The sequence below is a fragment of the Bos indicus genome, chromosome 7 (genome assembly GCF_029378745.1).
Source record: "Bos indicus isolate NIAB-ARS_2022 breed Sahiwal x Tharparkar chromosome 7, NIAB-ARS_B.indTharparkar_mat_pri_1.0, whole genome shotgun sequence".
Taxonomy (NCBI): domain Eukaryota; kingdom Metazoa; phylum Chordata; class Mammalia; order Artiodactyla; family Bovidae; genus Bos; species Bos indicus.
The window spans coordinates 43,174,817-43,189,018 of record NC_091766.1 but is presented as its reverse complement, the minus strand read 5'-3'; the positions used below and the strand labels follow the sequence as shown (position 1 = coordinate 43,189,018).

Sequence of the window (14,202 nt, the reverse complement as noted above, 5' to 3'; positions counted from 1 at the left end):
TGGTCCACCCCATCCAGAGTTGGCAGCCCTGGGGCTGGGGGAGCCCCTCCCTGGGTGGGGACCTCACAAGTCCAGAAGATCCACATTGGAAGCAAGGGGGTGAGGTTGGGGGCATGGCCTAACAGGGCAAAGGCTATAGTGGCCACGGGGATCCTCAGAGGCCCCTCCTGGGGGAGAAAGAGAAAGTGGCACAGCACCAGGGCCATGGCAACTGCAGCCTGGATAGAGATGCCAGACACCCCCTCTGGAGGAGGCTCCATGGCAGACACTAGCAGGATTCACCCCACCCCAAGAGACACAGACACACCACACAGCCCCCCACCTGGACCTGCGTGACTGTGGACACCCGTGTCTGCCCCACGGCTGCACATGGACCTTTCCACCCCCGTTTGGACGTGTGCTGTCACCCCCACATGTGGGCCCTCCCAATGGACACCCCCCGCAGGACAGGTCCCGCCACCCCACTGTGGTTCCCAGGCACACATGGACACACCCGTCCAGCCAGACACAGACACACACAGACACACCCTTGCCCGGCGGCGGGCTCGCAGATACTGGGCCCAGACGCCCCGCCCTCGGCTGCCACACCCACCAGGCCCACTGGGCCCGGAGCCCCCACTGCCACGCAGCCACGTGGGCGGCACTTCTGTACGCTTTGTTCTCAGGCACACCCCCAGTGCCACACACACACACACACACACACACACGTGCACATACGCACGTGGGTGTGCAGCCTGGCCTCTCTGCCCACAGCAATCCACGATGCCATGGACCACTCAGTCAGGGTCTGGAGGAGGCTCCATGGCAGACCGGCCCCCTGTGCATCTGCCTGGCACTGCTGAGCCCCAAGAGTCAGGGACCCAAACCCCTCACTGGACTTTGTGTTCATTTCCTGCAGTGGCAACAGGCCGGGGGGCTTGGAACAGGGGTTTGTTTTTCCACGATTCTGGAGCCCAGATGTTGGGAATCAAGGTGTGGACAGGGCCATGCTCCCAGAGGCTCCAGGGGAGGGTCCTCCCTGTCTCTTCCAGTTTCTGGGGGCCCTGGCCTTGTGGCCATATCACTCATCTCCCCCTCCACCCTGACATGGCTATTCTCTGCCTCTGTGTGTCCCTTGCCTTTCTATAAGGACCCCGGCTGCCCTCCTCCACTGTGGCCTCATCTTAACTGCATCTACAGAGACTGGATTTCCAAACAAGGTCCCGTCACTCTGGGGACACCATTCAGCCCCCAATAGATTTCTCTCTGGAACATGGGGTTTTATCTGTCCCTGGTTTGTCGTCTGGAAGGCAGGTGTCCCCAAGGGCCACAAGCCTGCTGGGGGCAGGCGGTGCTGACTCTATGCCCTCCCTGCCCCTGCCCCTACCCCTTGGCCCCGTGAGACACCCGCCAGCCCTGACCGAGGGGCAAGGCTGAGTCCCGCGCTGGGGCCTCCACAGGCAGATTGGCTAGTGTTTAACCCCATGACCCCCAATTGTCCTCTGGCCGAGCGCAGCCGGGCGAGTAGAGGAGGGCGGTCCGGCCCCGCCCCAACGCGTGCCCACCCATGGCCTGCACCCCCAGCTGCCCCAGACCCTGCCTGGAGCAGGACCCAGCAGTGGGCAGCCATCAGTAGACGGGGTCTTCCACAGGGCCTGAGACGCCCCTAAGTCACGGTGGAGGGTGAAGGCTCAGAGTCAGAAGGATGGGGGGGCTGAAAAGGCTCTGTCAGATGGGGAAACCAAGGCACAGAGCAGGGGAGCCATGCCTGGCATCCCCCGACTGCACCTCTGCATCAGAGAGGGTGTACCCCAACCCACAATCACACAGCATGTGAGGGGAGGAGGATGGGACACACGATGAGAGCCCCTGCAGCCCAGAGGCCCTCGTCACACCTCGCAGCTCCTGGGGCTGCGTCAGCAAGGCAGCACGGGACGCTGACCTGTGTCCAGGCCACTGATCCGAGCCAGTGACTGGGGCAGCTTGACTTTCTGGCTAACGGTTAATGGGCCCCACTACACCCTTAAGATTGCTGAGACAAGGGGCTGGGGGGGCGGTAGGGGGCATGAACGTGTGTTCTTGCAGACCCCCAGGTACACAGCCACGTGCAGAGGAGAGGGTCACCATGGGAGAGGGTCACCCCAACATGCACGGCACTAGGGTTGATGACTCGGATACACAAGCTTGGCCACCCTCAAGTGTGTCCAGACCCCAAGACACACTGGCAGGACATCCACATGGCTTGGGTCCATGTCACGTCCGGGCACATGGAGATGTACACAAACACTCCAGGTGCAGAGACCCACCAGTAGGCATCTAAGATGACAGATACACATAAAAGATGCCGTAGGTGGGTCCATATGGCCCCAGATCATTCAAATGAACACATGGGAGAGCCACACTGGCACACGCATGGTCACAGACACCACGGGGTCTCACAAGGCCCCCAGAGACCCAGCTCCACAAACAGACTCTGACGCACATGGGGCCCCTTGAGCAGGGACTCCACGTAGCCAGCCCTTCCTCACGTGCACACACGTGCCCACGTCAGCGGCTGGACTCCACGTGCTCCCCATGCCCGCTGGCCACCACGCCCTCCACAGCCGCGTGTGTTATTAGAAAGCGTGGGGAGGGGCCAGGCACTTGGCAGCGGCGACCAGGGTGGGGAGCAGTGGTGGGCGTGGGGCCAGGCCACAGTGGCGGTGACCCCACAGCGGTGACCGGGCAGCCAGGCGGCGGCGCCGGGGCCAGATAAGGCTCTTCCGGCTGAGTCAGTGTGGTTCCCAAGGCTGGCACGGGCGGGGGCACGGTGCCAGGACTGTCAGGCGGGCACCCTCCCTGCATCCGCCATGGCCCAGCTGGCTCTGTGCCAGCAGCCACAGTGGCTTTGATGAGGCAGGTGCTGCTCCAGGACGGCAAGGCTGGGCTCCTGGGGGGCTTCACAGCACTGGTCCCACCCCCAGTAGAGGGCCCAGGGCCCTGGCTCCCCAGGAAGATGCCTGGCGCCGAAGCTGGCCCACAGGACCCACGGGCCTGGCCCCTGGCCTGTTCCACCCCCGGCATGCTGGCCAAACGTCACTGGGCCCAGAAACCAGTGCCTGACCTCCAGCCTGTGCCCAGAATACACTTCTCCACCCAAAACTTCTCACCCTCTTCCCTGGCCCCACAGGCCTAGCTGTGGTGCCCGGCCATGGATCCCAGCAGGGTTCTCCCAGTGTCTCTCTCCCTCCCCTAGCACTGCTAAATCCTGCAAAGGCCCCCTCTGAGCCCACCTTGGCTTGCCCTATTGTTCTGCCCACCTCTACCCCTCCCACTTCATGGTCCAGCCACATGGTTCCAAGATACAGACCCTAACCATTCTCTGGCCATCTGGCTGACTCTTACACATCCTACAAAACCCCAGTTCCAAAGCCCATTCCTCTGGGCAGCCTTCCCTCTAGCCCAGCCCGGACTGCACAGCTGGAGTCCCTGTGTCCATCTCTGGCCTTCCAGGTGAAGAAAGTATCTGCCATATCCTCCTGCAGCCCCAGCAATTTCAGCTCCCCACCCCCACCCTACAAAACCCCAAGAGATGTTTACTGCAGTGTTGTTTACAACTGGGAAATAGGAAAAAAGACCAATGTGTTGGTATCGGCCCCACAAGGGAAACTGAAGCAGCTAAAAGAACCAGGCTACTCAAAACACTGATAAAATAAAGAGTGAAAATGATGCGAAAAAACGAGAAAAGCAGTATGTCCAGCTCAGTGAATGGCAGACCCCAGCAACCCCCAAAAGACCACACATCAATATTCTGCCCATCACACTTTAATACCCTGCCCGTCCCACTTCTGTGTAAGTGGACAGAGAAAGGCCTGGAAAGACGGTGTGGCTGACACCAGGAAGGTTGGGGAGGAGGCTGGCAGGCTCAGACCTCACTGGAATCCTTCCTTTTTTTCCTACAAGAATGGTATCAAGTGTCACTTCTGAAATCAAAAAAAGGACTTTAAAAATATATGTGTGTATATTTTCTATAATTAAAAAAAAAAAAAGTGAACTGTAAAACCCAGAAAAAAAAAATGTGACCACAGCCCCTTGCTGCAGGAGCATCTGGGGCCCATGGCTGCACCCTAAGTTGTCTGAACCCATTTCCGGGGCCACAGAAGCTTGTGTGGAGAAGGACACCCATGGGAATTCAAGGGGCCCCAGGAGGCCCGGGGCAGGGAGGGGAAGGAGGGACAGGCAGGGTCCACAGCAAGGACGCGGCAGCCTCTCAGGGTCGGGGACCTGAGGCTGATGGTGGCTTTCCTGTCTGGGGGCCTTTGTGTCCAGACCCTGGGTTCTGACACCCTGCTGGGGGGCCCTGACTGACCACCTTCGTTTCAGACGAGGAGACGGAGGCTCAGAGCCACCCAGGTTCCCTCCAAACCCTTACCAGTGGGGCTCGCCCCCTGCCCCTTCCCATCCGTCCACTCCTCTGGTACACCCTGTGGTCAAGTCCCAGTCTGACAAATCCCCCGTGTGACCGTGGGCAAATGGCTTCATTGGTCTATGCCTCAGTTTCCCTACCTGCACAATGGTGCAAACGCAGCGCCCCCCACCAGCACCAAGTGAGTATACACAAGACACTCGCAAGACGCTCAGCCTGCCGCCTGTGCATAGTTAGGTGACAAACACCGCCTGGAACCATCATTTCTACACCTCTGAGCTTATTTACTAGTGATGGTGAGCAGGCATGACCTTGGGAAGCAGGGGGGAAAAGATCCCAACATTTAATGCAAACTGAAACCACAGGGAGATAGCACACCACCCCTGGAGGGACAGCTGGAATCAGAGTCATAACCACAAGTGTCGGCGAGGACGTGGAGAAACTGGAACCCTTGGCTTGGATGCAAAATGGAGCAGCCACCGTGAACAAGAGCAGCTCCTCAGAAGACTAAACACAGAGTTATCATATGACGCGGCACCTCCTCTCCCAGGTACATGCCCGTGAGAACCGAAAGCACACATTCACACACAAACTCGTGCACACACATTCACAGCAGCCAAAGGGAGAGACAACCCCAGTGTCCATCAGGGGATGACTGGGTAAGTAAAATGCAGTGTGTGTGTGTGTGTGTGTGTGTGTGTGTGTGTGCGCGCGCGCGCGCGCGTGTGTGTGTGTGTGCGTGTGTGTGTGTGTGTGCGTGTGTGTGTGTGTGTGTGTGTGTGTGTGTACAGACACACGCACAAAAGCATGGCATGTGCATAATGGAGCATTACTCAGCCAAGAAAAGGAGAGAAGCACCGACACACACTGAGAACAGGATGCTCAGTGAATGAAGCAAACACAGAAGGACCCACAGGGCATGATTCCACTGATGGCAAACGTCCAGAAAAGGCCGATCTAGAGACTGGCTGTCAGGAGCTAGGGGAAGGAGTGGGCTAATAGTGAAAGGGCACATGTTAAAAGCTTTATTTTTGAAGTGACAAAGTGTTCTAAAATTGAAGGTGGTGATGGCTGCACACCCCGTGAATGCATGAAAAGCCACTGAATTGCACTTTCCATGGCTGAATCACATGCTACATAAATTTCATATCAATAAAACCATGAGCAAAAATCCCAGCATTTATCTACAGAGTCACTGAAACTAATGATTCAAGTCCTTAAGTGGCTGAAGACCCGCGATTGAGTCTGTTTGCTTGACAACCCCACGATAGCACTTTCTTGAGAGCCCTGCACAGCCCTGCTGGTGACAGGAAGCCACTGGGATGTCGCTAGGATGCGATATCTGATGGCAGGAGGCAAGCTGCTGATTGCGCCCTGTGACACACTGCAATCCTGGCCAACCCTGGCCTCCATCAGCGTGTGTCCCTGGGGCCGCCCAGTAGCGAGGCTCTCGGCTTCCAAGGAAAGATTCCGTGGCCGTGAGCCTGCTGCTCCCGGCCCCTCCCCAGCCTGGCTGCCCCCCAAACCCTGCGGCTGACAGCGGGATTTCACGGCTGTCGAGGGTTTTCGGGCGGAAGTCAGGCCTGGGCCCTGCCAAGACCGGGGAGGAAGAGGCAGAGATGGTGCCAAGCAGGCGGCCGGCCGGCCCGGCTGCCACGTGCCAGGAAGGGGGTGGGGCAGGCGCCAGAGTCAACACAGCCCCAACATCTGTCGGGCTGGCTAGGCCCGGGCCACTGTTGACACTGGCCGCACAGGTGCCTGGCCAGCTGGGCAGGAGGGCAGTGCAGGCGGCTGCAACTGCCACAGCTAGGCAGGAATAAGACCCTGCCATATCCCCACCACCCCCAGCCCCCTCCATCTGGGAATTCAATCCCAGGCCCTTCAGGGCCAAGCACAGTGGCAGCATCTGGCCTCCACACACAAGCCATGCTACATCCTACCCCAGGGCCTTTGCACAGGTGCCCCACGGTACAAGTGCCCAGCTCCTCTGCCAACCAGGCTTGGCCCATGAGCTACATCCCCCAGTGGCTGCCAGGCTGGGTCTTATCTTCCCACCCATCTGTTTACAGACCTTTTTTGCCCCTGGCAGGGGAGCTGGGCATCCCATAGACACTCCACAAGCATGAGGCTGACTTATGACCTGCGTTCCCTGTGCTTCTTGGGCCTCAGTTTCCCCATCTGTGCCCTGACCCTGGGGGTCCTCAAGACATCACCCATTTCCCAGACCAGCAGGACAACAGCCCCTTGAGTTACTTTGCTCCTGATGGGCCGAAAGGGCTTTGCAGTCAGAACACCTGACCCCTGGCCTCTGCCGGGCCTAGCCAGTCAAAACCAGGTTGGGCGGGGCTGTCCCTTCCTCCTGCTCAGCAGTGACCCTGTGAGATGCGGGGTGTCTGTCTGGCTCTACCTCCGGCCTGGGGCTCCCTGAAGGCTGAACTCAGGTGGCAAACATTGATGTAAATCACACATGAGACTCCTGTTTCGTTACTCTCACCCCAACAGACGTCAGGAGCTCAGTTCTGAGAAACCCACCACTCCCTCTGTCCCCCTCATGCCTTGCCTGTTTTCTCATCTGCACAGGTAGACGGACAGCAGCCCAGACATAAGTGGGGCCCCTAGAAGGGGAGGCAGACTGAGGCAGGTTGCAGGTTGGGGTCTACACACCAGGATGGGGACTTCAGGCCGAAGGGGGCAACCAGGGTCATGCGTGAGGAGTGGCCAGCCACACCCTGGGAAGGTGACGTCTGCTGGGTGTCATTCCACCCCCCGCACTGCGTGCCAGGACCTAGCCGGAAGCCAGGGCAGCCCCACCCAGCCCAAGATGCCCAGGCAGGGGATTAACCCTCCTGCCTTCCTCAGTCTGGCCTCCTCCCTCAGGCCACTGCCCTGGCCACGCCCACTCCAGGGGCATCTTCCCCTCCTGCCTTTACACCTGCCCCTGCATCATCCACCACCGCCTTGGCTCATCCCCCTCATGCTGCATGTCCGCTTCTATACTTTGTCTGAGTTTTCTGAGGGTTACCAGGGTCCCAGCACCCTTTCCCCACATGGCGGCGGCGGGGCCTCCTGCTCCCTCGAGGAGGGTCCCACTGCCCAGCCCGGAAGCCAGCATGGGTTGGGGGGTGCCCCAAGGCCACACACAGCCACCTCCCAGCTCCCATGTGCCTGGCGCATCCCCAGCCCCGTGGAGCCCAGATGAGGGCTGGGCACTGGGCCTGGGAGGCCAAGTCCCCATGTCCACTCTCGGAGGTCAGGGCAGGGCCCAGCTGGCCTCAGGCTGGAATGCAAGCCCAGCCGGCTACCCCAGCCGCCATCTGGTTTCCATCTGCCCGGCCTGGCGAGGCCTGACTTCAAAGGCTCCCCCGCCTGGCCACTTCCTCTGCCCTGGCCGCCCGCGGGGACGGCACCAGGACGCCTGCTTCCTCCCCGCCCCTCCTGAGCCCAGTGAGCTGCTTGACTGGCCGTCCACACCAACGTGGCCAACCCTGCTCAGCCCCTTCCACGGCCACAGCCTCAACAGATCAGACACGATGCCACTGACAATGCCTCTGGCCGCGCCTGCTGGCTGTACCCGTGACCCCCCGAACCCAATATAGGACGGTGGCCTTTCCCCAAGCCAGGGCCTCCACTCAGAACCCACTTTGCTTAGGTCTCTCTGCTCGGTCTTCTGGTACAGACAGAGTCTGCCAAACTTCCCTTCCTGACTCCTGTCCCCATGTGTCCCCACGTCCTTGCATTTACCGGCCGGCCCATCCCATCCACGGGCCACAATCCCACACTGGGGCTTCCATGGGATGCCCCAGGCCCAACAGGCGAGCTCGTGGCCCTTGAGGGCAGGTCAGAAAGACTCTGACAGCAACCACCCACAGCCCCAATTACGACGCAAGGCCCACCTGCTTGAACTGCTCCTCATATGTCCAGTCCCCGTGGTCTGGTGGCTGCAGCTGAGGTGCAGCATGGGCAGCCCCTCCAGGGACAGCCGGGCCAGTCCCCGGGCGCTCCTGGCCACCCAGCGCCCGGGATCCACTGTCGCCACGGAAGGCCTGGAGCGGCTGAGCCTTGCGGGGGAACAGCGCTGCGGGGCCCAGGCTGGCGGCGCCTGGGGGCCCAAGCCCCTCCTCGTCCTCGTAGTCCTCATCCTCCTCGTCCTCTTCATCGTCTCCCAGGTCTTCCTCCAGCTCCTCCTCCTCCTCCTCCTCCTCCTCCCATTTTGGCTTCCTGGGGCAGACAAGGGGCACAGGTCAGGGGAGAAGGCACCAGCTCAACTCAAGCCCTGGGGCAAGGGTCCCACTGTATCCAGCCTTGGTTTCCCTGTCTGGACGTGGGTGAGCTGTCAAGAGCACCCATGAGCAGAACTGCTCAGGGTGTGGCCCTTACTGCCCTGTTCCCAGTTAGCCCAGAGCAACTAGAGGTGTCCCTGTGGCAATGAACCCCCCCTACCTACCTGCTAATCCCACCTCTCCCGTCCTCGGCACAGGTTTCTTTACTAGGCCCTGAATACATGGACCCTATTTCTGCCTTGGGGCCTTCGCTGAGGCTGTTCCCTCTGCCAGGCATGCTGTTCTCTGCTCCCCTCACCAGCTCCTAAGGGCTGTCACCTACACAGGTAGACCTTCACTCACAATGCCCCAAAAGTTGATTCCAGCCCCAGCCACCCCTCGCCTCAACATCCCTGCTTTATTTTCTTGGCATGATCACAGCCAATAATCATACTCATGTGAGACTTGTCAAACTTCTTCCCAGGAGGATCCTACCAGTGCCCAGCTTGGGACCCGCATCAGACGCTGGTGAGACACACACAAGGGCCAATGGATGCCTGCTCTGTGCAGGCTTCTCCTGGGCCGTGGACTCTAAGTCTGCCCCCATCACTAAACCTCCTACAGCCTCGCTAGGTGATGGGGGCCACCGATCTCATGTGAGTAGCTCCATTTTAATTAAGGTGAAATAAAGCTACAGATGCAGAGTGTGGCTGTACTGGCCACGTGTGTGTTAGCCCTCTGGGACAGGAGGCCCCCATCTTGGGCGGTATAGATGGAGAACTGTCCACCAGTGAATTCTAAAGGATGGTACGCCCCGGGAGGTCAGCAGGACAGGAGTTTTGCCCTTCCTCTATGGCAGTGCCCCAGGGCTGAGAGTGGCCGGTGCAGGGCATGTGGTTGGCACAAGGAGCCCACAGACCCCGACTCACAGGTCATCGTCGGAGCCTGCATCCTCAAAGCGGCCATCGCCCATGGGGAGGCTGGCTGCCTCCCTGCCTCGGCTGGGTGGGGTGGGCGAGCCCGGTGCCCCCTCCAGGGCCACATCCTCAACCTCCGAGCCGGGGGGCCCATCCTCTGAGCTGGGACTGGGTGCATGGCCAAGGCCGGCGGCAGCGGCCCGCATGGCAGCCAGGGCAGCCATCTGCGCCCGCTGCATCCGGGCGCTCTCAGGCTCCCTGTCCTCCTCCAGAGTGGCCCTGGTACGGGCTGGGGGTTCAGAGGGCGGCGGTGGCTGCCGGGCCTCCAGTTCTTGGCGTGCCCGCTGCTGCCGCTGCAGGAGCGTCTCCATCACAGCCTGCAGCTTCATGGCCCTGCGGGCCGGGCCGCCCCGGGCACCAGGAGGGGGCGGTGGGGGCGGCCCCTGTGGGGAGGGGGCCCGGCCGCACTGCAGTGTGGGGGCTGCAGGGGAGCCGGGGCAGTGCAGGGTGGCAAGGGGCAGGGGCAGGCGCTGCTGGGCTCAGGCTGAGGGCTGGCGGGGCATGCCAGTGGCAGGCGGGCAACACCTCCTTTCTCACACTGGGCACCAGGGGGTGGCGGCGGCTGGCGGGTGGCTCATTCACGTGTACAGAAACCTGGGGGTGACAAGAGACCGTCAGATCGCACCTGGGCTCCTCCCCACTGAGGTCAGACCTCAAAGGCCTCTGGGAAAATCCCTTCCATCCACCATCATCAGGGTGCAAACCTGGGGGCCTCCCTGGAGGTGGAGGAGCATGCTCGCCCCATCTTCCCCCCTCCATCCACCCTCCAGCAGGCTGAGAAGCTGGGTCACTCTGTACTGGACTCCTGAAGGCCTTGAGGCGGCCCCCACTCGTCTGGGCCACAGAGAAACAACACCCCCCAGAAAGAGCTGGATTATGGCTTCATAAACAGAGCAAGGGGACCAAGTATTCCCGGTCTCTGATTGGTCAAAGCCAGCTACTAGGTGCCAGAGTCCAGGGGGCTCCGGGTTCCAGTTCTGAGTTCTAGGCACTGCTCACAGACATGCTGGTGCAGCCTGACCCAGGGGGTTCCAGGCACCCTCCTTTCTCATAGAAACCATGGCTGACCCAGATTGAGCACCTGCTGTATACAGGCTCAGGGTTCCCTACTCAAGCTCCCACCTCATCTCTAAACCTCAGTTACTCCAGGCCTCAGTCTCCCCATCTGCAAAACAGGGCCCATACAGTACCCATCTCCCTATGCCAAAGCAGGAATGATGCAAGTTTGTGATGATGCAGGCACAACCCCAGAAGGCACTCGCTAGACTTATGGAAGGAGGCTGGATGGGCCACGTTTCACAAATGGAGAAAATAGGCTTGAGTTGTCCTGCTGGAGGGCACACAGCAGGTTCCAGGCAAGACTGGGGGTCGAATCCAGAACTCAGGTCTAGGGGAACGCTGGGCCTCCTAGCAGCCCCCACATGCTCTCTGGCGGTTTCCCTGCCCTTTGGGTCCCCAAGTGGGGCCCAGGACCCAGAACGCAGCCCACTCTGCCCCCTGTCCCCCTCCCCAAGCCTGGGGTCCCTTTGGATCACTGCCAACCTGCTCTGCCAGGGCCTTGGGCGGGCTCCAGGCATAGATGTCCCAGAGCCACCACCAAAGATAGGAGGATGTAGCCCCCATCTGCATCCCAGCCCCCACCCCAGCCCAGGCCACACCCCCACCCGCCCAGGCCTCCAATAAAATAGACCAGGCAGAACTCAACAGGCCTGGCAGAGATACCCAAGATGGTACATCACTGAGACGCTGTGGGGGGGCGGACAGGAGGGTCCAGAAGCCACTCCAGCCGTCCAGTGACCCCCACAGGCTTCTGAGCATCTCTTCAGGCAGAAGGGGCCAGTGGGCAGGGGCTCCTGGTTGACAGCAGACACAGGCCACCAGGCTGGCTGGTCTCCCAGCCCCTCCTGTGACCTGCTAAGAGAAGCCTGACCCCTCCCCCAGGGGAGTCTTATAGTAGAGACCCTCCCAACCTCCCCAGTCATGGGAGGGGGCCCCTCCCCAGTGATAGGGTTCCCAGCAGGACGGGTGAAAGGGCAGTGGGGGTGCAAGTGGGGGCCCCTGCAGTAAAGTGGGGAGGGACCCATCCCCAAAGGGCCTCAGTACTCAGCAGGGGCAGGGGTCCCAGGGCACAAAGACCCTCTCAGAGGCCATACTGCTAGAGAGTGACCAGCGCAGCCTGCCCTTAGAGGCAGCAGAAGAGCACCCAGCCCCCACCCCCGGGGATGGGCAGTCACCCGTCCCCCCACAGCCCCAAGAAGTGCTGAAGGGACATTTCTCACCCAGTGTCTAGTCTGGTCTGCTGCCCCTCCCCCACCATTGACAACTTCAAGATGAGCCCCCCTTCCCCACGGAAATGCTCTGGGCATCGCCCCCTCCCTTTGGGGGGAGCAGAAGGAAGAGGCCAAAGGAAGCCACTCCCCCCCAAGCCACCACCCCCAGGCCTACTGGGTTTAATGACCCTTCCGGGTCCACGGGTGGGGGAGGGGAGCAGAGCAGGACTCCACGTAGGGGCTGGTGGAGGGGGCAGGTGGGAACCCCAAAGTCCCCTGGGCCTGGCCACCCCTCCCCCGCCACCGTGGCTGCCATTAACCCTAGGCTGAGGACGCCCACCCCTCCAGACCCCTCCCCCCAAGAGCCCTTTGTCCTTGGCCCTACCCCCACTTTATGACAACCCCAGGGGAAAGGCAGTCCCAGGCAGGGACCGGGCTGGGATGGGAGGGGGCTGCTGGGGGTTCGCTGGGACCTGGCTGGAGGGGGCGGCAAGGAGGGATCTGAGGCCACACCCTCTCCCCCCTCCCAGGCCTCCCGGAGAGAGGTCACCAGCTCGGCCCAGGGCTTGCAAAACACGGTTATTTAAAGAGTTGTGCAAGGCTGGGCCCCGCGGGTGGCGAAAGGGGGCCCTCACTTCACGAGGGGAAGAGGAGGGGGAGGGCGGGGCAGAAAGGTGGGGAGGGGGCTAGGAGAGTCCGGAGGGGGTGGGCCGGAGGAAGTGAGAAAAGAAACACTGAAGAGGGAGAAGAAATTAGACGACAGAAACCCAAGTCCGATTTCAAAGGCTTCTTGGAAAGCGACCGATTTGCATGGTGGTGGTGGTGGGGGGGGCAAACCCTCTGGGCCGGGCGACTGAAAACGGAAGATTATTGACAAACCGGCCACCCCGGGTCCGCGGAACGTTGGAATTGACCAACGCGCTCTCCCCGCGCTTCCTGCGCCCGCTTTTGTATGTGGGGGGTACTTAAAGAGGGAGGGGGCTTTTCCAGAGGATCCCCGCCAAAGAGTTAGGGCTCGGGCCGAGCCTCCCCCGCTCCCCGGCCGCGGGGCCCGTGGTGTCCCCTCTAGGGGCCCCTTTCTGCCCCCAGAGCCGACACTTTATAAATAAACCATCCAGGCTGAGGAGGGTCACCAGAGAACTGCCCTCCCGACCCAGCGCTCCCTTTCCCCTCGAAGCTCCAGAATAAAACACGGATTCCAGCGACAATAAATGAAATAACCCCGAACATAGCCCCCCGCGCGCGCTTAAAGACCATTTCCTTCCGCTGGGGGTGGGGGGAGACGCACACACTCGCGACCCCTGGTCACTCCCGCACCCGCGCAATATGGTAGGGGGTGAGGGCTCCGAGGGCGTCGAAGAGAAAATCGCCCCAACTCCGACCCACTCGGGTAGCCTTTCCGCACCCACGTTCCTGACCAACTTTGGGGACCCCCCTCATTAGCTTCCAGGGCGCGCGACGCCCACCCGGGACGAAACCCGCGTTTTAAAAGGCCGGCCCACCTACTACCCCAGCCTCACCGCGCGGGGCCCGCTCGGGGGGCGCAGGGCCCGCTCGGGGGGCGCATGCCCCACGCCTGGCGTCCGGCCCTGCCCCGGCCGCGCCTGGCCTCCGGCCCGGGCCGCGAGCTGCGCTCTGCTGGCTCCCGGCCACCGCCGGGTTTGTGCCGCGCGCCGACTCACCGAGTCGCCAGCCGAGTCCGCGTCTACACCCCCCACCGACCCGATTGGTAAAAGTCTCCCCGCGCGCGGCCTCCCCCGCCCCTCCCCTCCCCCCCACCGGCGCGCTCACCGCCCCGCAGACAAATCACCGGGTGACAAATCGCTCTCAGATGCAAATACCTCGCCGGTGATTCAGCGCCGCGGCCCGGGACGTGGGGAGGGCTCTCGTAAGGCCCCCTCCCCCTTCCCAGACACCCCCTCGCCCCCCGCGCTAGGTCTGAAGACGCTCCAAGAGCTCAGGGGTGTTAGGGAAGGGGACAGAGTGGACGGAAATTTTCAAGTCGCGGCCCCTTTAAATGATAATAAATAATAAAAGGGAAGGGGAACAGGGACGCGGTATGCCCCGCCCCTATCTAGGGACGGTCGGTAATGTGCTCTCCGCGGGCCAGAGTGTATAGGACACCGAGTGGGCAGGCAGGGCTGGAAGCGACCCAGGGGAAGAGGGAGGGAGAAAGTTGGGGCTCCGCCTGGATGGGGTTAGGGCACAGGAGCCCGGTCCGGGACCTCTATCTATTGTAACGACCGCCGAGGATATACCTACCGGGCTCGGAGTTTCGCCTCTGTCCCTTGGACCTAAGCTACTAGCGCTAA

At 61.4% G+C, this 14,202-nt stretch overlaps 1 protein-coding gene across 6 annotated transcripts in view; it reads right to left on the bottom strand.

The window, feature by feature from the left end:
- ARID3A (AT-rich interaction domain 3A) overlaps positions 1 to 13,882 on the bottom strand; it is a 35,422-nt gene extending 21,540 nt beyond the window's left edge. The window contains exons 1-3 of one of the 6 annotated variants that reach the window (XM_019964841.2): positions 13,732 to 13,882; positions 9,573 to 10,214; positions 8,278 to 8,602 (exon numbers count right to left, since the gene is read on the bottom strand). In XM_019964841.2, coding sequence (XP_019820400.2) covers positions 8,278 to 8,602; positions 9,573 to 9,949 — 702 coding nt within the window. In that variant the 5' untranslated portion in view covers positions 9,950 to 10,214; positions 13,732 to 13,882. Of the gene's footprint in view, positions 1 to 8,277; positions 8,603 to 9,572; positions 10,215 to 10,324; positions 11,215 to 13,392; positions 13,551 to 13,572; positions 13,658 to 13,681 lie in introns of those variants that run through there. The other 5 variants (XM_070793452.1, XM_019964843.2, XM_019964842.2 and 2 more) reach the window with 5 other exon arrangements.
- Positions 13,883 to 14,202: the final 320 nt, after the last annotated feature.